Raw genomic sequence first — 25299 nt, forward strand, 5'->3', positions numbered from 1 at the left:
GGGTGAAGGGTTCTGGTGTTAGGGAGGGGCTCTATTGATTATATAGGGAAAATGCATGAATTCTTTCAAATTCTTCTCTGCTCCTGGGTATTATTCAAACAAAGGAAGTGCTTGGTTATGATAAGGAAGAATGCCCCTTCCAAAATTGTGAAATTCATGGCGCCTGGGTCAGGGGTTCTGGTGAAGGGGGGGGGGGTATTGATTTTATAGTAAAAATGCATAATTTCTTTCAAAATATTTTTTCTACTTCTGGTAATAAAAGAAAGAAATAAGTGTATAGTTATGATGAGCAAAGTGCTTCTTCCAGATTTGTGAGTTCATGGCCCCTGTGTAAGATGTTCTAGTGTAAGGGGGGCTTTATTTATTTAATAATATAGTGAACATGCATTTCTTTGAAAATCTTCTATGCTCCTGGGCATATTCGAGGCAAACAGAGTAAAAGTTTTAATATGCAAGGGTATTTTTACCAGAATTTTAAACAACTGAATTATTTCGTCAAGTGTTCTGGTCCTGGTCAGGGCTCTGTGAACTTGTATCTGCTGAGCATAGTTATTCCCCTTTGCCATTCACTTTTGATAATTAATCACCGTAAATAATGTATTTGAAAGGTTAATAGAAGAAGAGAATTATGCAAGAATATTTATTGTATAATACAAAAAGTACTTTCATAGTTTTAATGATAAGGTAGACTTGGAAATAATAGATGAATAAAAGTGAAGCAAAAATAACTTATCCTTTTTAATGTTCTTCAAAGGCCAAGAGAGACCAATGTGAGAAGTTGTAATATGGGGTTAAAAATAGACATTTTGTTAATAGTTTGCATGGTAATAGTGATAAATGTGGGACAGATAGATTCTATACCAATTATTTTGTTGATGCTTATCATACTATTTTTCTTGCTTTTGGGCAACAAAGTTTCATTTATCAGTTTATGGATCCTCTAAATTGTTGTATTGTTTTCAGATGACCGTTAAGGCCCTTGGGCCTCTTGTTTTTTTTTTTTTTTATTTTCCACAAACGTCGTTACCATGGTTACTAAAAATAAAAATTTCTTTCAAATTCTTTCAAAACACTACACATCCTATAGCTTTTGGTCCAATTTCATTAAGATATACTAAGGCAAACCAAATACATACAAGTAGAGCTTTAATCTCGTCAGAGTCCTCTGGGTTTTTTTTTTAACTCTAAATAAAACGCTTTAAAATTCATAGACAATATCAGTTCAATGCATCCAAGTTTCATTCGACCCAAAGAGCGTTATCACAAAGCAAAATCATTTAATCAACAGAGCATTCTCAAATAATTGTATTTAAGGTTTTGATGATAGCTACCTGTAAAGAACATGCAAAAGTTAAAATTTTTATAAGCTTTACACTGTAATATCAAATGCCATCATAAAGTAGTCACTGCTGAAAATAAAACAAAACCTTTTAATAAATGTGCAATATTTTGTTGAAAAGAACACGAAGAAAAATGTCAAATTGTAATGTCCTAATCTGACTTAATGCATGAAAAAGAATCCTAAAATGATGCAATCAGATCAATTCTAATATATCACTTTTCATCGCCTGCGTGGCGCAGTGGTTAGAGCGTCTGCTCTAGAGTCGCGGTTTAAGAAGTTGATCCGTACGTCGCGGGTTTGAATCCCACTGTGGGACGTGGAGACCGGTACTTCGGATGAGACCGTATAAACCGAGGTCCCGTGTCGCAGTAGGTGCTGGCACGAAAAAGATCCCTCGCTGCTCAATGGCCCTAAGTGCCGAGTATAGGTCAAAATTTGCAGCTCTCCGCCGGCAAGTGGTGACGTCTCCATATGAGTGAAAAATTCTCAAGAGGGACGTAAAACAACACACAAACAAACAAAATATATCACTTTTCATCTTATTCAAAATTTTAGCAATTCCATGCAACTTGAATAATGGTGGCTGTATGCACACATGCATCCCTATTGGCACTCAACACCGGCGCTGCGAGTGTTTGGATGGTTACCGATTAGTGGGCAACACATCCTGTGAAGATGTGAACGAATGTGACCAGTGGCCCCCAGTTTGCTCACAGAAATGTGTTCATGAGCCTAAAGGGTCATACAGATGTGAATGCATGCCAGGCTACAACCGTGAGCAACTCCCTGATGGCCAGGATATTTGTAAAGTTATTGGTAAGTAAACAAGGTTCCATTTTTCATCATATATGTGCCGATGACGAACTTAAAGAGGCACACTAGACACATATATCGCCTAAAATAAGCAAAAAAAATCTGAAGAAGAAATCAGATCATTCTTTATGTGAAAAAATCAAAATACATGTATTTTGTAAGTAAAAAAAATGTAAACATAATTATTACATGTATATGACCTGTACATCCCATAAAAATCATTACAGGCTTCATACATTCACTTTTGAATATCACTCCACTCACTACTACATTGTAGTATTACTTTTCTTTTTTTCATTTGGCATGCGTCGTTCTTGGGCATTTTTGATTTGGTCGCAACCTTTTAGCATCCCCTTTAATACTACTGAATCGGACACTACCAGTTTCGGTATATCACATGCAACACAAGTAGACTACATTTAGATACACAATTCTATATACTGGTTTTTGATTTTGATAAATGGCGTTGCCATGCTGACTAAAAATAATCTGAGGAATTCTACAGTTTTTGGTCTAATTTATAAAAAACGTACTACTCAAGTAGTTTGTCTCAAGACATAATATTTTGTTTATCGACTTTTGATTTCTATGATGCTGTTTTGGTTACTGAAAGTATTTTTCTTTGAAATTCTTTCAAAATGTAAATCCTACAAGTGGGGTATAGTTTAAATTAAATTTGTACAAGTTTAAGTAAACATCAAAGTACATAGATAAATAAAAACTCAGAAGAAAAAAGATGCAGTATAAGCTCATACTATAAATTTAAACCTGGGAACAACCACAAATCTATTAGAGACTTCTGTTTTTAATTTCTAGAACTTTTACATAAGCCATTTTTTTCATTCATGTCCCATGACCACGATTCCAAAAGTGAAACTTATTTTGGTCATACAGGAAAAATGCATTAAATTTTTAATGTATGCTTTACTCCTCGGATCTGGCAAAATGTTATCTACGTTATTGGTTGTTTATTTTAGAAAAAGAACCCGAATTGAATAACTTGAAAATTAGCTTTGCTCGTCAAAAGATTTTGTCCCTCTAAGAATGCTGGTTATACCCCTGTGTCAGCACATATACTAATTTTGATAAAATCCTGCAGTCTTGTTTTATATTTAATGTACCTTTCGGTAAATTAGGTGAGAGACCTTGGTTGTTGTTTGCCAACAGAAATGACATCAGAAAATTGGAGGTAGATACTCTGATACAACAACCTGTTGTCAGTGACCTGCACAGTGCTATTGCTGTTGATTACGATTATTACAAGAAAGTAGTTTACTGGTCTGATAATGTGCAAGAGAGAATAATGAAGTAAGCATAACACATTTGAAAGTAAATTTTGAAAATTAACTTTTACATTTACTTCATTAAATTTTTAAGGTTGAAACAAATATTGCACTGTCTTTTCCAAAAGGGCAAACATATCTGAAAAAGGGGAAACAAATAGGACAAGCATACCTGTAATCAGCCGGGGTGTGAAAACTCCTGATGGAATCTCTGTGGACTGGATCTATCATAATCTGTATTGGACTGATACCGGATATAATACCATTGAAGTTGCCTCGGTTGATGGATCCATTAGAAAGACTCTTGTAGATAAAGACCTGGATGAACCTAGATCAATTGTGCTTGATCCAAAAAACGGGTCTGATTTCTAATATCAATAAATATTTGAGAATTTAACCAAAAAAACGCATGATTTTCGCAATGATGTATTCATTCATAAATAAGGACAATTTTATAATTTACAATTTCAATCAGGTGGATGTATTTCTCTGACTGGGGATCAACTCCCAAAATCGAGCGCATAGGAATGGATGGAAATCATACCAGCAGAAGTGTTCTAGTGCAGACGGAAATTGAATGGCCAAACGGTTTAACTTTGGATTATGCTAATGAAAGATTATATTGGATTGATGCTAAACTGAAAAGCATATTCACAATAAAACTAGATGGTAATGATATTCGAAGAATTCTGCACAACGCCGAGCAAATCGGCCATCCATTTTCATTGACTGTTTTTGAGGTAAGAATTTTTTTTATTTTTAAGGGTCTCTGGTTTGTACATGTATCTTTCCAATTCTACCAAATTTTGTCATAGGAAAGTCTTTACTGGACAGACTGGGTATCTGCAGCTATACGAAAAGTTAACAAATACACAGGACAGGGATATTCACAATTGATCGCTGGTTTGAAGGCTCCAATGGACATTAAAGTCTATCATCAGCAAAGGCAGGTGCGCAGTAAGTTTCATTTATAAAGAAGGAATGGTTTATTTATTAAAAAAAAAAAAGAAATATCCTGAGACAAATAACTATGATTCAAAACATATTTTCATATTCAGGTCCTAACAAATGTGGAAAAATGAATGGTGGCTGCTCCCATCTCTGCCTACCAACCCCAGTATCACTGAATTCAAAAGGGTACACATGTGCATGTCCAAATAACATGATCCTTTCTGGAAAACAATGTGAAAACAATGGTTAGTGAATTTCAAAAGTCAATATTTTAGCATTGCACACAAACTCCATAATACAGTGTACCAAAAGACAAGTGTCAAAGGAGATAAGTTTAACAGAATCACAGAAGTTAAGAATGCTATAATAATGGTAAATTTTTAAAGATTTTTTTAAATGATACAACAGATACTTGCAATATATCGCAATATATTACAAATCTATAATTAAAAAAAAAACAATAATATATTGCAAAATAGAGAGAGGGCTAAAATAGGCTGAGCCTGCTGCCCAATTCCATTCACTTCTGTGAAGAAAACTTTGTTTAAATAAAAAAAAAATACTTGCAATAGTTTCTAAAACCAAGTCTCCAACCTAAGGTAATACGTTTAATACTAAGTACCACCGATTTTACTTTATTTGTTTCGTAATACTTTGAATTACAACTCAACTTCATAATGTGACACATCAAATAAGAAACTAAGGTATTGATGGAATTAATGCAATATAAATATAACGAATATCAGGCATATCGCATGTTTCGACGATTACGTACAATGTCAATTGAAAAGATCAATGACATGGAATACAATACAATCAAATTGTGCATCTGTGTTTGTTCCAGTACTTACTGCATTAAGCCGCCGTGCAGTTTTGGATTAGGGAGTCAGATCAAGGTATTTCAATGAAAAAAAGTGATCAGAAGTAACCGGGAATAAAATATCACATTTTGTGCGACTAGTTCACTATTTATGCTGAAGAAATTATTAAAGAGAATGGAGGGGAAGTCAATGCTTCATTGTAGATTAAAATATGGATGATAGAACAAACCTACGAAAACTCTCGCATTTCGCGCTGTTTTGATTTAATTTCTTATTACAAATATTCAGCAATGAAAAACGCTAACAATTTGGAAAAAAAGAAGAAAAAAGTGATCCTGCTGAATTCGAGAGATAAGTATCGAATACGTAATCCAGTTTGTTGATATAATAAAAACATTTTTAAACGCTTGTAGTTTAGTTATTATGATAGTTCGTTAAGTTTGTTGCATTCGTAAACATCGTAAAACACTCTAATGAACACCTTATTCACATCACAAAAAAAACATTCTTGAGCCAATTTTCAACCCCACCCATTTACAACCTCTATTTTGAGTTAAATTCTCATTAGTAACAATAATATATACCACTTATACTCATGGTTTTCTTTGTTCTTGTGTAAACATTGATAAAAATATAAATCATATAAAAATATTTTTAATAATGAAAGGTTTTGTATTTAGGAGTGACTTCCACAAGCAATGCTAAACGTACTCTCAGACCATCTTACCTTCAGCTCTGAAAGATCAATTAAAGAGACTATCAATATTTCAGTTCACTCTAGTGTCAGCTCAGAACCTCCATTTGAAGTAACTACCAATGTTTCGGAACACATCACTATCAGTCCTGAAAAACGATCTGAAGTAACATCCAAAGATCCTAGTCACACTGCTGTCAACATTGAAGACAGAGATGAAACTACTAATGTTCCATCTCGCCTCACTGTCCACACAAACACTCAGTATGAGGTAACTACAGGTATTCCAGCTCAACCTACTGTCAAAAGCAAAACTGAGGATGAAATAACTACGAAAGCTCCTGATCTCAACAGTTTCAGCGCTGAGACTCCAAAGGAAACAAATGCCAAAGTTGCTAACAGCTCCAAAGATCCGTTTGTAAATTCAAGTGTTCCAGCATACATTCCTATCAGCAATGAAAGTTCGAATGATATTGTTACTCCAAGAAAACCTACAAATGTAACAGAGGTTGAAAATTCATCAGAGGATCCAGTAGTAACAGTCGTGGTGATTGCAGTTGTAGTATTACTTAGCCTAGCTATTTTGGTCATAGTAAGTACTTCAAATTAAAACTCAATCATACTCTTTTAAGCCAAATTAGCATTTAATTCATTATTATTATTATTATCCTTTATGTCAGGTACTTTTCTTGTATTTGTAGATAGGATTCTTCGTTTACAGGGAGTACGCAAAGAATAATATAAGTAAATATATACATTATTCATATTAATAGCGATTCTCTGTAACCACTTAAACTTCTTTGCCACGCATGGTCACCGATTTTGATGAAACTTTACCCATTATTACAACTTGACACCAGAAACATATATCAAGTAAAATTTCCTTGCTATGTGTCTTGGTTGCCATGGTAACAGCCAGAAAAGTTGAAAAAAATTGAGATTTTCAGCTACTTTAAATCTTTATTAAGCCTTAATAAAGACTAAGAAAAATAAATAAACCATTCTTCCAAAAACTTGACACCTTGTTGCCACTTATGCTATTAAGAAACTATTTAGAATTTATCTCTAAGTAAGTGGTAACCATGGGTACATTTGGAATACATTTTAGATGCTGAAAAAAGCTGAAAAACGCTCTATAGTCACAAATGATAGATGTTACATGATCAAACTCAATCAACAATGTAAGAAAAACAATGAAAAATATTTGACCTCATGTAATTAGGTATTGGCAATATTATTCTAAAAATAACTTTCATGGTTGCCATGGTAACACAGTGTCACCATGCAAAATCTGTTGCTATGATTGGGTTAATGCTACTATCGTGAGGAAAAACAATAAAATTCATGACTGGCACATATGCATCCTTAGGACCTTGCAACATCGACAACATAAGAAAAATTGAGATTAATTGTTACTTTGCAGTGTAACCATGGAAACAACGTACTAGTTGTTTAAAGTGATATTTTTTTTGCTGCTTTAGGAATTTACTAACCTTTTAATCAAGAAAAATATTATTTGAATCACCTTGAATAGTAATTATCTCGTAGAACTAAAGTTGAATATCATATATTGATAAAGGTTGTTGAAAAATACAACACTGTTGCTATGGTTACCAAGAAGAGAAAATGTTCGATTTTGTTAATTTTTTGTCAATATTAGACCATATGTGCCAGCTTTTTGCATCCAGTTAGAGATAGGGTGATAGTCAAAATTGAAAGTCGGGTTCGTTGTTCACATATATCAATCATTAAAGTTTTGGGAATCTACATACAACGGTACGTATCCAAGGAAACAGAGTATTTTTCAGATTTTTATGCATGTTTTTTCGCCTTATTTCCATAGCAACGCACTATTTAAAGAATTGAAATTGAATTTTTTAAAATGTGAAAATTAGGGTCACACCAAGGCCTTTAAAAATTGATCATCAGTTATGTAGAAATATGCTTTTTAAAAAGATAGAATAAGATTAAAACACTAAGAGAGTAAATTTAAAATCCCTTCGTGGTATTAAAACCATGGCAACCATTGCCAACCTATAAGAAATATCATATTTTGTCCTTGGTATATGTTACAAGGATCTTTTCTCTATTATTTGCTTGCATTTCAACCTATAATTGTTTTTAGTCTTAAGTTTATGACTTTATAAAATTAAAAGAACAAAATTATTATTTCTGAATACTTTGTTTCCATAGTAACGTATGTTATAGATGATTTACCAAACATGTTTATCATGCATTTAACACACCAGGCCTTCAACTTTCAGAAAAAGTCATTGCCACTTGTTTGCTTTGCTGGGACTCTGAAGATGTTGAAAAATGCCATTTTTCAAACTTTAGGAAATGTTGCTATGGTAACCATGACACGTAGCAACCAATTTTTGCTTGATTTGAGTTAACGGTATCAAAGACTTTTATCATAGAGAGTTTGGAGAAATTCTGAGACTAGGCGTGCCACAGCTCCTATATAAAAGTTAAAGTCATTACAGAGAATTGCTCTTAATCAATAATATATAATTATATATATATATATATATATATATATATATATATATATATATATATATATATATATATATATATATATATATTAATCATCTATAAGTTTTCTTAAGATTTATTCTCATAATTTGCACAATAAGGAATATGAAAAATGGGAGGTAAGAATATGGATTGAACACTTAGATAAATCTGTGTATAATTTTCATTTAAGTTCCAAAGCCATATCAGACAGATGAATTCTTTAAAAAAGCTGATCAATATGTACCAATGAGAGGAACTCGTGATAATGAGTCAAACTGTGTTGTTAGAACTAATGAAACTGATACCAACAGCAAGGTCAGATAAAAAAGTTATTTTCTGATTTCGTTTCAATTTCTTCATTTAATTTTATATCCTATTTTTCATTCTCGAAAAATCAAACACACTTTGAAATGAACCATAAAGATGTCTAGCAAAGTGTGGGTTTTTGTTATTTACAGAAAACAATTGATGAACCATAGTCTTCTTTGGGTTGAAAATGAAAAAAATGTTTCCAGCAAACTAACAATTGTCAGACAGTGTGTAATGTGATGAAAATTGCCACCTCTATGAAGATTATTTGAGAAAAATAGAATCGATAGTTTTCGTACCATTTCCTGTATTTATGAAAATGTAAATGGTTGCTGAAACAAAGAACCTGTGATGAAAATAAATCCTACCACCATAATACAGACTCTGAACTTTTGTCATTTTGTATAGGTGTTGAAAACAGGGGTTGGCAAAATTTGTGTATTAAATTAAAAAAGCTTGCAGCTCTCATTAAACAAAGATTGTTGTTTCGAGTATTGACTCCTGTTCAGAGTTCAATGTCTATGTCATCCTCACTTACCATACTTTATATTTTTAAACTCTACAATCATTCTTGGACACAGATTTGAAGCTCATATTTTCTAAAAATTTCAATATAATATCGTGACTTATATGTTGTTGGAGCATTTCACACCGAAATATAATAAAAGCTTGGGTGAGATTTTCTTTTATCTGGAAATTATTAAAACTACGAATTTCGTGACGCGTTTGATTGACACATAGCTTTGCAGTTTCACGAAAAAAAAACTTTATCCATAATACTAAAGAAAAGTAGAAATAATATTGTGTATTAATAAAGAATATGAAAACTATAATCCAGAAAATTCAGAGGAGACAAAACCAACTCGCCAGTATTGTCAGTCCGTGCTGAGTGAGGTGTGAAGACTCAACAAATTTCACACACCCGGTAAAACGTAAACATTAACAATAACAGAGCTCGTGTCTTGTTTACAAACATAGATATTTGACGTGGTGTTATGAAGAATGTCGTTGTCTTTGAATTCTTAGAATATTCATGTAATTTCAAATCATTAATTATAAACTGAAGTTAATTTTTAACAAGAGGCCCAAGGGCCTTAACGGTCACCTGAGTATAATACAACAATTTAGAGGATCCATAGAGTATAAAATGAACTGAAAGGTGAAGCTTTGTTGCCCAAAAGCAAGAAAAATAGAGTGATCAGGATCAAAAAAATAATTAGTATAGCATTCATTAAGAGTTCATAAATTAGGTTCTAATCTATTCCCCATTTAACACTATCACCATACAGTAAATTAAGAAACTATCACTGCTTCTGTACTATCTTAATTCCTTGTTGAAATCTCTTACATTGGCCTCTCTTGATCTTTGATGAACACTTAATAAGACAAGTTATTTTTGTCTCATTTTTATTTATCTATTACTTACAAGTCTACCTGATCATTAAAACTATGAAAGTACTTTTTGTATTATACAATAAAAATTCTTGCATAATTCTCTTATTCTATTAACCTTTCAAGTACATTATTTACAGTGATTAATTATCAAAAGTAAATGGCAAAGGGGAATAACTCCTCTCAGTAGATTACAAATTAAAAGTGCCCTAGCTAGGACCAGAACACTTGACTAAATGGTCCAGATGTTCAAATATCTGGTAAAAATACCCTTCCTTATTAAAACTTTTACTCTTTTTGCCTCTGATATACCCAGGTGCAGAGAAGATTTTAAAAGAAATAATGCATTTTTACTACAGATTCACTATATTATCAATAGAGCCCCCCTCCCCATCGAGAAACACCAGAGCCTCTCACCTTGGGACCAGAAGTTTGCACATCATAAGTAATCACTTTGTTTATCTGCTTAACACTGAGGAGCAGACAGGATTATTTAATAGAATTAATGCATTTTCACTATATTATCAAGAGCCCCACCCTTACACCAGCACATCTGACCTAGGGGTCATGCAATTCACTACTCTGGAAGAAGCACTCTTGCTCATCATAACTATACACTAGCTTCTTAACAAGAAGCAGAAAAGAATGTTTTCAGAGAAATTTTGCTTTTTCACTATATAATCAATAGAGCCCCCCCCCTTTTCACCAGAACCCTTGACCCTGGGGCCATGAAATTCATAATTTTGGAAGAGGCATCCTTGCATATCATAACAATGCACTTAGTTTGTTTAAATAATACCCAGGGGCAGAGAAGAAGAGTTTTAAAGAAATAATTCACCTTCACTATAGGATCTATATGGCCCCACCCTAGCACCAGATCCCCTGTCCCTGGGGCCATGAATTTCACAATTTTGGAAGAGGCATCCTTGTTTATCATAACAATGTACTTAATTTGTTTAAATAATACCAAGGAGCAGAGAAGAAGATTTTTAAAGCATTAATGCATTTTCACTATATAATAAATAGAGCCCCACCCTAACACCAGAACCCCTGATCCAGGGGCCATGAAATTCACAATTTTGGAGGAGGCATCCTTGCTTATCATAACTATGTATTTAATTTGTTTCAATAATACCCAGGAGTAGAGAAGAAGATTTTCAAAGAAATAATGCACTTTCACTATATGATCTATATAGCCCCACCCTAGAACCAGAACCCCTGACCCTGGGGCTATGAATTTCACAATTTTGGTAGAGTCACCCTTGCTTATCATAACTATGTATTCAATTTGTTTCAATAATACCCAGGAATTGAGAAGAAGATTTTCAAAGAAATAATGCACTTTCACTATATGATCTATATAGCCCCGCCCTAGAACAAGAACCCCTGACCCTGGGGCCATGAATTTCACAATTTTGGTAGAGTCACCCTTGCTTATCATAACTATGTATTCAATTTGTTTCAATAATACCCAGGAGTTGAGGAGAAGATTTTTAAAGAAATAATGCACTTTCACTATATGATCTATATAGCCCCGCCCTAGAACAAGAACCCCTGACCCTGGGGCCATGAATTTCACAATTTTGGTAGAGTCACCCTTGCTTATCATAACTATGTATTCAATTTGTTTCAATAATACCCTGGAGTAGAGAAGAAGATTTTCAAAGAAATAATGCACTTTCACTATATGATCTGTATAGCCCCGCCCTAGCACCAGAACCCCTGACCCTGGGGCCATGAATTTCACAATTTTGGTAGAGGGTTCAATGCTTATTACAATCATGTCAACAGTTTGACTGCTTGATGTCCAGGAGTAAAGAAGAAGATTTTTAAAGATTGCATTAATTTTGGTGGTTTTAGCCCCACCCCTCAGGCCCCAGGGGGGCAGGGACCATGAAATTCACAATTTTTGTCCCCCTTCACCCACAGATGCTATATGCCAAAATTGGTTGAAATTGGTTGAGCGGTTTTAGAGAAGAAGCTGAAAATGTTTAAATGTTAACGGACGACGCACGACGACGGACAAAAACGGATAGCAATAGGTCACCTGAGTGACTCAGGTGACCTAATTAAAAGAGAAATTTAAGTTGTAAACAATGCAGCTGTATCCATTCTTTTAAACATTCGTACAATTTATCAACAGGAAAACAGAACTGTTACCTCAACAATGTTCTCTCATTGTTCTTAATCTTCAACTTTCATCATTTACGAGTCTTAAAAGTAAAATATTAAGATAAAATGTCTTTAGATAGCGTTATTTCAAAGATCTCAATATATACACCTATTTACTGGCTATGAGGACACTAGTAATTTAATTGTCCCCAAGACAGCAACTATTTCCCGAGGTGCCGTCGAGGGAAATAGTTGCTGTAGAGGGGGACAGTAGTGACTGTTCCTTTGCCAAGCCTCAATCAATCAATCAAATTATTAAATCTCGTCACTTCAATCATGAAAAATAGTAGTGGCTATAAATAACTGTAAAACAAATATGATCAAAGGAATTATAATAATTCTCATATTTATTGATCTGATAAAAATTATAACACTCATAATCATGAAAAATCATTAGAAAAAGAGTAATTAGTTGTAAGCAATATTATATATTTAAGTAACCATTAATTTAAAATAAATATACATATGTATTACTCGGTTGACACTTGGAGTGCATGTGCACAATTGATATAAAAAAAATAGAAATACAAACAAAATAAATAGAAATACTAACAAAATAACTAGAAAACAAATCATAAAAGAGTACTTTTAAATTAACACTTTAGCCAAATTAAAAGGGGGAAAAAAGATGTTCTTGCTAAACATAAAGAATCACACTGTTGGAAAATTTTAAATTACCTAAGACACATTTACAAAATCATATAATATACAAAAATATTTTGTCAAGAAGATCAGATTTATTTCAATAATAATAAAATTAAGATGTTTACACACAAAAAATAAGAAGTCATGCTACAAGTATTTTTTGTTTGGGGGGGGGGGGATGAAGACTGTGGTGCAACTTCAACTCGATTACTTTTGATGCATTCATACGATCATGTAATGAACACAAATCTCTTAAAAGGAGATCATATATTATGACTAGAATAGAATATATTACAAGTTCTTATAAACTCCATGTGCTTCAAAAATTAATTTAATTCAATTAATATATCTAACATACAACTTGTGGAATTAATGGATTTCCAGTGTTAGTATTATAGAAAGAGGAGTATACTTACAACAGAAAGAAAACTGATGCCAATTATAGGCACTGCAAAGTGGATCAACACTTCTCAAAATTATATCCCAAGAATACCTTTTTAAACTGTGTTCAAAACATTATTAAACCTTATTAAACATCTTTACACCTTCAACTATGTACTGGTATTGTTTTGCCACATAAAGTATTTTTATATCTAGTATCATCAGGTTATCACATAACAGTATTAAGTTTCAAACTACTGTCAATTAAGTCTCTAAAGATGGAGCCCACCAAACTGTTATTACCTATGACTGTCTTCATCTTGACTTCTGTGAACTTGAATTCAACAGATTTTTACAATTGTCACCTGGCAACTTTGCAATAACTTAAAGGAAACTAGGATTAAAAGTCAAAAGGTACTCTCTACTTCGTGTCATCAACATTAATTCCATCCTTCACTGTCTTTGACCCTAGCCTTAGCTTTGATGTTAAAGGCAATAGGATTTTTTAATGTGATCTCCAAGCATCTTTGTACTGCACGTATGGACAGACACAAAAGGGACTGTATTTATATTTGTGATGCAGCTACTAACTGAGATATAAATCATAATTGAACAGACACAAGTAAAAGTTTCCCCCCTGCTACTTACTTTACAAAAAGACATTTGTACATGTACAATTTAAAGAAATGGCTTTGCATCATCCCAAGTCCAAGGCAATAAAAAAATGATGTACTAATAAAAAAAAACATAACTTTTTCATAATAAAATAAATATAAAATAGGAATGTGTAAAATAAATTAAAACAAAATATATATAAACACTATAACTGTGAAAAATTGCTTCACTCAAAATACACATATTTACAACATCTCAAATGAAAAAGATTGCCTGTCAAACAATGTATTATGATGAAGTAGATTGTATTGGAGTATTCTAATATCAATGTTTTCCATTTGAAAATGGCAAAATCATGGATGTCATAAGAAAATCAAATCTTAAATGTGGTGCAAAAATTCAAAATATCTTACATTTAAGTTAACTTTATTAACTACATGCAGCAAGCTCTTATTACATGTAGTAGAATGTCCAGGTTTTTTCTTGAATCTCTTACACTGAACATATTTAAAATGCCAAGTATGAGAGGGCAACACATCATGATTATTCTTTACTTTTTTTCAAACGATGAAACATTGCAGCATCAACATTAAATCAATATAGGATTACAAATACAACACAAAATGTAAAAGCCATAGAGTATTTTCCTGAAGATGTTATCAATCATATCAGAACATGTGTTATTACCTGCTTGTATTACATGGTAATGTCAGTATTTCAAACATGCTTATTTTAAAATTAGGTCAAGGGAATAACATTTTTTAAAAAAATCATGATCTTTTTAAGATTCTAATTTTTTAGCTATTACATGTATTTATATATACACTGTAAAAAAAAAACTGTAAAAGAATTATTTTGAGCTGACTATTATAACTTCCTGTGATGTTTCTATCTTATTGAGATGCATCTTTTCGCGGAGTTTCATGATCTGAATGAAGAGTTCTGTTTTTTTACTATGAAAGCGAGACCTCTAGAGATAAACAGTCAGACAGACAAAGTGATCTCTATGTGTCTACCATGCTAGGCAGGTGACATGAAAATAGTTCATATATTATAATCACTGATTGTCCACAGCCATAAGAAAAAATAAGATGTACATGTGAATTCCTTGAGAACAAAACATTAATGTTCAAATTTAAGTCATTTTCAACATGATTCACTTTTTAAATTTCTGTAATGGTAAAAGCAAGTCAAAATTCAATATTTTTTTCCAATTCTAAAACCATCTACATAAAAAAAAAGATGCTTAGCACTGTAAAATATTCTGAGTACAAACTAGTACAAACTATTTATTTTTCTTACACACAGAATTCTGTTTACTTCATTATGTGTCTTTATGATATTAGATATAAAATTGGAAAAAAATATTTAATTTGAAGATACATCAACTTAAAGATGAAATTTTTAGGGCTTATCATTCTGATAAAAATATTAGGGACTAACGTGGACAGAGAAGTACAGAGGACAGATATGCAAGTAAGGGATAACATCGAAGTAATTCAAGCTTGACTTATAAAACCTCATCAGAGAGACAACATGGTGGCCTGGCTGTGATGAGTGATGATAATCTCAGCAGGATAAGACTGCTCCCATGGTTCACCATCCACTTGCATTGGTACATTGCTCCCACTCAAACTAATCTATGAAAAAAATTATTACTCCTACAACGATCTTATAAACAGAGTTCAATAAAAATAGTAAAATATTTCTTCTTCCATATTGAAGAGGACTATTTGCTTAGATATTATTACTATAGAAACATATAATACTCCAAAAAGGAAAAGATGTGTTTTACTTGAACAAGTACGGTATATGAATCTTCATCCAGCAATATACAATATTTTCAAAACCGAACTTTTTACTTTTACAAAATGTATACGACACAGCAATTTTTAGTTACATGTGTATTTTCACATAACACTCCTTGATTCTCAAGTACATGTATTACATCTTGTTTCCTTACCTTGACAACTTTTGCCTGACCTAGTCTTATAGGATCAGCCATGCCCACCTGAAGCTGGGCAATATGGAAGGAGGAATATATTCCCATCACCTCAAGTATTCCATCATTGTAACTACAATGAAAATGACAATTATTTTGTAAAATACAGATCACAGTGCTCTTGTATGTAGGATAATTGTCTCATACCAACACACAAGTGTAATTCTGTCCTAAAAATTTCTTGACATATGAGAATCCCTGTTCTGACAATACACACCTGGGTGCTTTCAATTGTTTTTTCTCCTCATGCCCAGCTCCCCATGGCTGACACCCCCCTCCCCAGCTGCTGATATTCAAGATCACAATTGCTTCAATCTCAGGTAAATCTATCAACTGTCCATCCAGTTCCACCTGGGAGGAATCATTATTCATTTATTTAGTTCATAACATGTTCATATACATGTTTTTTTTAATATAGATAAAATATTTAGCATTGCATATTTAAGGTAACTTATTATTAAACAGGTATATATAGTAAAACTTGCTTACAGCCAAATGCCAAGGTTGAACAATTTTTATTCATTATAAACATAATTTATTTTTATCCAGTAAGTTTATAGATATAATACCTTTTATAAGCACAGGAAATAAAAATCACTTTGTTATAAGCACAAATTCATTATAAACATGTTTGCTGTTTCACTGTAGATGTATTCATGACCAATATTTTATGAAACGTACTTTGTTTACCAACATGCTCATCATGCCTCATGTATTATGTGTGAACATCAATATAAAACGATTTTTCTGAAGAAATTTTCTATTTAACATTGGATCAACTTATAAAGCATCATAAAAGTTAAGGACCATGCATACATGTAAGTAACTTTATTATAAAAGTATGAAGGTAATAAAGAATAATTTATGAAGGTACTACATCTTTTCAGAGAAGCTAGACATTAATACTAAACATATATCATATAAAAAGGTTATAATTACCTGAATTTTCTTATGTAGATTTTTACATTCATTCTCTAAAACATCCTTGGTCCCATAATAGAAGTAACAAAGCTACAAAGAAAAAAAATAAAGATTTATATCATAACATATGAGTTAATATATATATATATATATATATATATATATATATATATATATATATATATATATATATATATATATATATATATTAACAACATATGCCCCCTCATTTTTACAGAGTGCTATTCTTCAGACATATAGCAAGAGCTTATAACAGTTCAGATAGAAGTTTTTTGAAAGATGATGTCTGTCACACCTAGAAGAAAAAAATAGAAACTGAACTTAAATGTTCAACAAATGAATTCATTCTGCTAGTAATTCTTCTCACACGATCTGTCCAAAATGATTTGTTTCTTTGTCTTTACCCTAGATAGACTTTATTCACAAAGTTCATCAAAATTTATTAAATTTATTTTTCAATTTTATTCTAGTCATCATAAATGACTGGAAAACTGACAGAAAAGTGCAGATAAAAACAACCTACTTTAGACTTTGTTAAAACTTCAATTAGCCATTTGAGGCTTAGAGGTGCAAAGAATATTCTGGTCTATTTTGATCTGCATATATACAAGAACATGCATAGATGCACAAATTTTTTAGTTGGTTAGTAACCCCCCCTCCCCCCCCCCCAAAAAAAAAATCATTACAACTAGCTATTACCATTTATTCTCACATATTATTTTTTTTTTACCTTTCGACCATATCATTAGATAATTTAAAAAAACTAAGATAGTTTTTCTAACATTTGAAATAGATGAAAACATTATTTACCTTATTTATTAGTCTGTGTGCAAACAACCAAGGTTTTGATTCCCTCTGACGATGAAAATTCAACGTCACTAGTGCATCAACACCCAGAGAGCAGTAGTTGTTCATAATTATCTACAACATCAAAACATTTATATTCCTACACAGGTCATATAATATATCCATTTATAATACACTTAGTAGCAAATACACCAATTCCACACTGTGCAATAGGGCTGATGCCACGTACAATACCCCATATCAACAACCACTCCAAAAACCCGTACCACGTAACAGACTGGCATGCAAAAATGCATATCAAACTGGATATAGTTTTAAAGTTAACTATTTTAGATAGATGATAAATATGATACATGTACTATATACTTAAATCTATATCATGTCAAATCAGCATATGGGCTGATATGGGGCAGCTTTGAGTTGATATGACAATATGATACATCTGTATTTACTTATAAATGTAAGATTCTCTTTTGAGAAAGTTATCAAAATTACATGAAACTACTTAAAAATTGAGCATTTAGAAGACAAAGAACATTACTCACTTTCTTCACTTTTCCAATCACTTTCTTTGTATTAATTACCCGAACAGCCCATCTTCAAATAAAAATAATTAATTAAATAATAAATTAATCATTCTTTTTACACAACCTTGAATGTAAATTGTATCTAACCTTTACCACTGAATAACAATACATGTAATTGTTTTATCTGCAGATATCAGTAGTTTATGTTTATTTTTAAATGTATGTATGTAATTAAAAGAAACTTGAACTAAGGCACAAGAGGAGTGTATGAAAAATATTCTTTACCTGTCTAATTTGACAGGCTTAGCTTCCTGAAGTTTTCTCATAAAACTATTAACATCAAGATCTTCATGAGTGTAGCCCTCCCCCCAGCCTAACACACGAGACAAGTCATTTCCTGTCCCTAAGGGCAAAATGGCCACTTGAGGGGGGTTCTAAAGAAGTAAAAAAGTATATTTTACAGCAATTCCATTCTGAAAACAAAGGTAAAATAAACAACATTGCATTCTTCCACTTTAATAATGTTTTTGGTTAATATATGAAAAAATTGAGATGTCATATCTATGTTCTCATCCAAGATAGAAGCGCCATTTGGCAAAAGAAAATTTACTGTCAAATTTCACTTTCCATGTAAAAATTTTAAAATTAATCATTATTCAAGAATTAAAACTGAAAAATAATAGTAAATGATAAATCAATACCTGTAATTTTAAAGACTCTATGGCATTCAGTACCCAGCCAATGGTTCCATCACCACCACAAACTAACACTCGAAAAGTGATAGAGGGAAGTAATCGACACCATTCTAATGCATGCTCTGGAGAATCATCATTTAAATCTATAACCTTTCAAAGTAAGTAGAAAAATAATTTTAAATACTTTAAAATAACCATAATTTGATTGAAATAAAATAGGGTGCAAACTATCTGTTTTCCAATAACAAAAAAAAATATTTCGTAGTACCTGTGTAGGGTTCAGCAATGTTTTGAAAGATCTTAGAATATACTCTCCATCATTATTGCCACTTTTACGATTTCCTATCACAAGTAAAGGATTCCAGTTCTTAATGTCTGGAATGGAAGCTTCTTTAATTACAAGTCGTTTACGACCTTTCATTCCAACACTTTTCAACTTAATACAAGTTGGTGGTATTATGGCAGTTTTGTTAGGTCCTAAATCACAAAAGTCAGACTTAGGAGCGCACTCTTCATGCACAGTTTGTTGGCACCAAGCACATTTTCTATCACAGATATGAGGCAGAGTTCCACAGTCCTCATTACATGTGAAGCACTTACTATACAAGGGGAGGTTACCCTGCACCCAGTAATGTTCAAGTCTTGAACCTTCAACAGACACTGGTTTACAAGGAATTTTTTTATTGGCTTCCTTCATGTTGTGATCATCAACACAAATTCCACAGCTGTCACAGCGAGCACCATGTTTAATTTTATTGTGACCAATGTTACAGTATGTTTGTTCAGGAAACTCATCCACCATGTAGAACTTGTGCCCTTTTGTTATGTCCCTAGCTGGTACCTCATAATGCTGTAGCCTATAATGTCTGTACATCTGCATCAGGAGGAATATTATAACCAGAATTACTACAAAAATCCCAAGCAACAGTAAGGAGTCCATTTTCTGAAAGAGAAAATCAGAAATCATGTCCATGTACCTACATCCATGGCTACATGTATATGTTTGAGATTCATACCTTTCAACTGCTGGTATATAACTACTGCTATCATCAGGTAAATATAATGTATGCTTTAAGCAGTCAGCCCAGCCATCTTTCTTAAGTACAAAATGTACTGCCATAGAACTGCCAATTTGTACCAGGCATTAATTGAGTTCGATAGCATTATCTTTCTTTTACATTCCTTTTTTCAACATCTAAAAAATATTTATAGTTAATTTTGACGTCTTGTCATTTCCATTGATATTCTAGCTAAACTTCTTGGACAATTTTGATCAAAATTAGAAAATATCTGCAATGTTTTTAATTGATGTACTTATGAAAGAATTAAGTTATATACAGAACAGCACACAATACTCTGTAACATTTACTAATTATGTACATGATGGTAAAGGTATGCACTGGTACACAATCTGTGTATCAATCATTCCATTTCTTGCTTGGTTCCAAGTTGAATATGGTAAGAGAATTCTACCATATTTTACGAGTAAACATCTACTATTAAAACGTGATAAGAAGAAATATCGTAAAATGTATTATAAATTTCAAATACAGCATAACCAGGTAAATAAAAATTTAATTAGCTAATACTGCGGCTACAGGATGCTGCCCGCTATCATTCACAAAAGGAAATAAGGTTTACATTAAAATTTATATTTTTACCCGTTGATACACGTGGAAGTCATACCTGTATAACAAGCACACTCCTTCGAGATTTACGTCACTGTCGGTAACATTTCATCATGTCGTCTGCTCTATGATTCAAGAATCTGCTACAATTGTCTTCCAATGTTATTCTTTTACTAACACGTTTTAAAAACGTGATAAATACATGATGCTTAAATATAAATTTCTGACAGACATTGCTAATGAACTCGAAATGACTTTTTTTTTACCTCTTGAAGATAAAATTACTCCTTACATACACAAACCGGAAAACAAGCGCGAACCGCTTCTAATAAAAGCAATATGAGAGAAGAAAAAATTCCGGAATAATCAGAGCTCCATTGAAGAGTTCCAATTCTCATACAAGGACATAAAGAACCATTAACATGTAGTTATGTCTCTGTTCCATTGTAGTTTTATGCTGTTAAGTAATATGCTCTAAGATCATGGCCGTAGGAACCGGGGAAGGCACGGGGGGGGGGGGGGGGGGGGGGGCGTGCCCCCAATAATTTTGCCGATATATAGATGACTATAGAAAATTTAGCTCCCCTCAATAAAAACGTCTGATGACCTTTTTTTTGTTTGTCAAGGAATTTTTGGTAGTTGATAGTGCCCCCAACTGAAAGTGTATGGCTGTGCCCCCCCCCCACCCCCCCAACTGAAATTGCTTCCTACGGGCCTGAAGATGTAAAGTTCTGTAGTAAATGACGCGACTTGTAAAAGATTAAAGTTAAACATAATAAGATGAAGATAAAGATGAAGATAAAGAAATGTGATCATTTTATCAGAAATCCTGCAAAAAATACGAAACATAAGTAGGTCAAAATCACTAACCCCTGGAAACACCAAAGTGGGATCAGGTGCCTTGGAAGAGTAAGCATTCCCTGTCGACCATTGGTCACACTCGCTGTAAGCCCATGTATTCCTCATAATTTGTACAAACATTTGGAACGAAACGTCAATCAAACGATAGACTGTTTATATAAGCAAAGCCATTAAAACATTCGCATAATTTGCGAAATGGTGACTTTAAAAGAGATTGTGGAACACCTTGTACATCAACTTATATGTCAAAGCCTGCCTTTGTTTAAAAAAATTGATCGCACACAGAATATGTTCTTGCATTAAAAAGCTGAAGTCATCGCATTTGTGTTTATAAGTTTGTTCCTTGGTCATTAACGTATATAGTCTCTAAAATCATATGCACCAGACCCTGTTGTCTTTTATTTCGAGTTCACTGGGATATATCGAGTCGATATATAAAACGAAAAATACTTTTGTTAATTGATAAGTAATTGATAAGTAATCAACACTGATTTCTGTTTATTAATACTTCATTGTCTGAGATTACTTCTCTTCAGGAAGTATGGCAGGCATCCAATGTTGAAAATTAATTAAATAAACTCAGTAGGAACATGTACATCTGTATTTGAAATATTTTTTCTCAAAACATTTTTATTAGTGTTTTAAGCATCTTTATGCATGAGGCCATGAGAAAGTGAACTTTGTATAGAACTTTATGTACTTTAAGTAAACTTTTACTAACTTTAAGTTAGATTTCATTATCAAGCTTTTGTAAGGAAGGGGTTTAAAGATAATTACTGTATATCTTTTAAATAAAAATCGTATAAAATTAGATACTTCATTTTCAAGACAGAGAAACTATATATTGTCATGGCTATAGCCATTTTGCCATAAGCTATTTTTACGAAACACACATTAATTCGAAGTAAAACTCAGTAAAATAAAAATCGTCGCATTGATTCCAGGTTCAATTCAGACAAAAGAAATGAAAGGAGAAAAAAGGCCTATTGAAATATATTTCTGAGGAACAACATTGACGCACCCGAAATACCATTAATGACATGTTAAATGCAATTTTTGATAATACGGTGCTCAATGGGCGCGCAACAATTGAGACACGCGTGCAATAAGTAAATTTAAATCTCCAATAGTAATTAAATGTAGACGGACTGGAAATGAAATTTAAGGAATATACATTCACTTCGAAGATATTTTTGTCAAGTTTACAGATATAGATATATATGTGCCTAGAAGAGGCTATTAGTGTATATACGGTCGATAATTAATGAAAGTTTTCGGTACAAATTGCCGTATCATTATGTCTATCGATACTTTCTATTTAACTCAACTTATTGTACAAATTGCAAAAGGGTTTTCTTTATTCCAATAGGATTAATTGTTAGTGATTTTCGTCTGTTGAAATATCGTTTCACCGCTTTTTGAGGTCAGGGGATTAGGATTAGAAGGCCATATACAAACGGATCGTCTTGGCGCAGAGCAGCCTATACAGCATGGAAACAGTGCGATTTTTTTCGACAATCCTCGTCGAAGAATCCAGTTTTGTTACACTATTGCACTTCGTTTGACAGATTTTAAAGTCAACAAAAATGTATAGCTCTAAGCCAAAGAACTTTTAAGAACATTTTCATGTGAAAAAAATATGACATCCGTATTGGATCTTAGTAATTGTTTACCACTACGTACCCCGAGAAGTTGGGATATTCTACAAAAACGACCCCAGAACAGTGAATTCCGAAAGAACAATAACAAGGACAAAAGATTACTTCCGCTGTCTATACTGGTCAAAATCAAAGGTCCTCCGAAACTTGTGGACTCCTATACAAAGAACATGGGACCTACTCCACGACCAGAAACAAGAGATTTTGCACTCACCGCGTCTTGCACTCCTGTCAACATTACAGTTTTCTCAGACGTCAGGGCAAATTTGATGAGAGACAAAGATAAAAAAGGTGCGCTAATTCTTAGACCCGCCTTACAACAAAGTAAGCAAATCCCTGGTAGATATTTCCCTAAAGCTGCTCTAACTGAAGAGCAACAGAAATTTATTGTTGGAAAAGATCGCGAGAATGACCGAGAACGCACAGAACAAACCTCAGCTACAAGTCTTGTTTCGAGCAGAGGTAGGGGGTTGTCTCGGGGTACCTCGGATGGGCTTAGTCGCCAATCCCGTCGAAATTTTACGAATTCTGTGAATCCAAGAATACTTCATACAAGAAAGACTCTCTTTGATCGGGAGGACCGACAGAACCCTTTGTTTAGTTACAGCTTCAAAAGCACTTCTGTAGCCGGCCATTTTGTCGGGGATTCTCTAGAGGCAGACGGTTCGAAAAAAACGTCTACATTCGGTAGGCACGTCACGTTCCCAGAGAAGACATTAGTGTTCCACGAAATGTTGACTGGAACAACTAAAACCTTACATGAACGGAAGGAGGTGCAGTCTGCCCCCTCTAGTGATCAACTAGTCCCGGAAGCCGTTACCGATGGTGCCAAAGAAGAGCCACTTCCTGTTTCTGCGTGATAACTATTTCATGACACGTGTTAAAATATACGACGTAAAATTATACGTGTTCTGAAGTCAAATGTTTGGGAAACTGGATACATTAATGAATGTACATATCTTTGATCTCTTTGCTTGTTTCGAACTTCTACTAGAGTGAGACAAGAAAACTTTGAAATATGTACAGTCAAAAATCCTATGCAGTATATTTTTTATGTACGTTTTGTAATGTATATGGTTACATCTTGTTAAGGATTAAATAAAATCGCGTTGGTTCGTTCAGATCATTTTCGTTTTAGACCTGTAATTAGTCTGAGGTTACTGACATCAAACAAGGTATGGATTAAATGTCATGCGTTTCCTTCGCAGTTTAATATAAATCTTTCAAACTCTATGGGTAGTGTTCTTTTGGCAAATGTTTGTATTCAGTGGAGTATATTTGTTAATATTAAATGAAACGCTCAACTGTGTTATTGTAAAAAAAAAATCTAAATAAAATACTAAATACCTATAAACTGCATTGTATCTTTGGCATCAATTCTTGCAAGCTCAATTAATTGTATTTATATTTATATATACTCAAATCAAACATCAAAATAAATCTGAAATGTTGAAGCACATGTTTTGTTAACAAAACTTAAATCAAATATATTTATTAGAATTGAATTATACAATTTCCATGCTATTTTCCGGACTATGTTAAGTTTCTTCTTGATAAAACGATCTATTCAGCATGCACGTTTTCATTATTTTTCTTCAAATGTTCATCAAAGAATCCATACCTGATTTTATCTTCTGATTCCTTACATCTAGAGTTATACTGAGGGTTCTGTTGCAAGTGGATCACACCTTGCTACATTTCAGCAGGGACAGGTTGATATCCTTTACAAACATACCGGTATATACTATTATTACTTTGCAAGCACAAGACATATCGCTAACTGTAGCAATGAATGCTCGACACATGAGAGATCTAACTTGGTCATTCGGGTCAAAGCCTTCTTCAGTAGCCTGAATATGTCTTTTAACACTTTGCCCTACTTCAACTACTTAAAAATGGACATCCTCGGATCCCAAAAAGTACTGTAAATAAAAGAAACCCGAAACCTTCCTCTCTCATAATGACAACCACAAGAAATGGGCCATTATAACACCACCTTTTAATATTTGAGTTGGACCCCACCGCCACCACCACAAAAAAGTATATTCTGGGCTAAAATAATCTTTGCATGCTGCCCAATACCATTCACCCTTAAAGTGTTTATGTATACGTGAACTAATCCACACTATTTTCTTGGGTCACCCTGATGAAATCTCTGAAAGTAAGCCTAGGTGTATCAAAAGAGGAAAACAAAACCAAAAAAAAAGATTAATGATTTCAAGTAGCCTCTGTCAGTAAATC

General features: G+C 33.0%; 3 protein-coding genes across 5 annotated transcripts in view; 2 read left to right on the plus strand and 1 right to left on the minus strand.

Annotated features, from left to right (window-relative positions):
* LOC133184407 (low-density lipoprotein receptor 1-like) overlaps positions 1-9116 on the plus strand; it is a 129850-nt gene extending 120734 nt beyond the window's left edge. For all 3 annotated transcript variants that reach the window (XM_061319474.1, XM_061319472.1, XM_061319473.1), the window contains 10 exons: positions 1898-2158; positions 3292-3463; positions 3567-3797; positions 3914-4178; positions 4254-4395; positions 4497-4634; positions 5982-6496; positions 6606-6648; positions 8615-8739; positions 8883-9116. In XM_061319474.1, coding sequence (XP_061175458.1) covers positions 1898-2158; positions 3292-3463; positions 3567-3797; positions 3914-4178; positions 4254-4395; positions 4497-4634; positions 5982-6496; positions 6606-6648; positions 8615-8739; positions 8883-8903 — 1913 coding nt within the window. In that variant the 3' untranslated portion in view covers positions 8904-9116. The remainder of the gene's footprint in view (positions 1-1897; positions 2159-3291; positions 3464-3566; positions 3798-3913; positions 4179-4253; positions 4396-4496; positions 4635-5981; positions 6497-6605; positions 6649-8614; positions 8740-8882) is intronic.
* Positions 9117-12908: 3792 nt separating this feature from the next.
* On the minus strand, positions 12909-20778 carry LOC133184409 (diacylglycerol kinase epsilon-like). Its single transcript, XM_061319476.1, has 10 exons — positions 20598-20778; positions 19180-19854; positions 18918-19061; positions 18502-18650; positions 18235-18286; positions 17693-17803; positions 16880-16951; positions 16158-16291; positions 15902-16013; positions 12909-15578 (listed from the first exon to the last, which is right to left on the minus strand). The coding sequence occupies exons 2-10, from the start codon at positions 19849-19851 to the stop codon at positions 15462-15464; spliced, it is 1563 nt and encodes a 520-aa protein (XP_061175460.1). The 5' UTR covers positions 19852-19854; positions 20598-20778; the 3' UTR covers positions 12909-15461.
* Positions 20779-22692: 1914 nt separating this feature from the next.
* Positions 22693-24287, plus strand: LOC133184734 (uncharacterized). Its single transcript, XM_061319806.1, has one exon. The coding sequence runs from the start codon at positions 23040-23042 to the stop codon at positions 23916-23918; it is 879 nt and encodes a 292-aa protein (XP_061175790.1). The 5' UTR covers positions 22693-23039; the 3' UTR covers positions 23919-24287.
* Positions 24288-25299: the final 1012 nt, after the last annotated feature.

This window comes from Saccostrea echinata, unplaced genomic scaffold, assembly GCF_033153115.1.
Source record: "Saccostrea echinata isolate AGI-Se365-2 ecotype Australia unplaced genomic scaffold, CSIRO_AGI_Sech_v1 ptg000010l, whole genome shotgun sequence".
NCBI classification, from domain to species: domain Eukaryota; kingdom Metazoa; phylum Mollusca; class Bivalvia; order Ostreida; family Ostreidae; genus Saccostrea; species Saccostrea echinata.

Coding starts and splice junctions, on each gene's coding strand:
- LOC133184409 (XM_061319476.1), bottom strand. CDS start 19,851: ATGGACTCCTTACTGTTGCTTGGGATTTTTGTAGTAATTCTGGTTATA. Junction 18,651..18,917: donor TAGAGTCTTTAAAATTACAG/GTATTGATTTAT, acceptor TTACTTCTTTAG/AACCCCCCTCAAGTGGCCAT. Junction 16,952..17,692: donor CACACAGACTAATAAATAAG/GTAAATAATGTT, acceptor TTTTCTTTGTAG/CTTTGTTACTTCTATTATGG.
- LOC133184734 (XM_061319806.1), top strand. CDS start 23,040: ATGACATCCGTATTGGATCTTAGTAATTGTTTACCACTACGTACCCCG.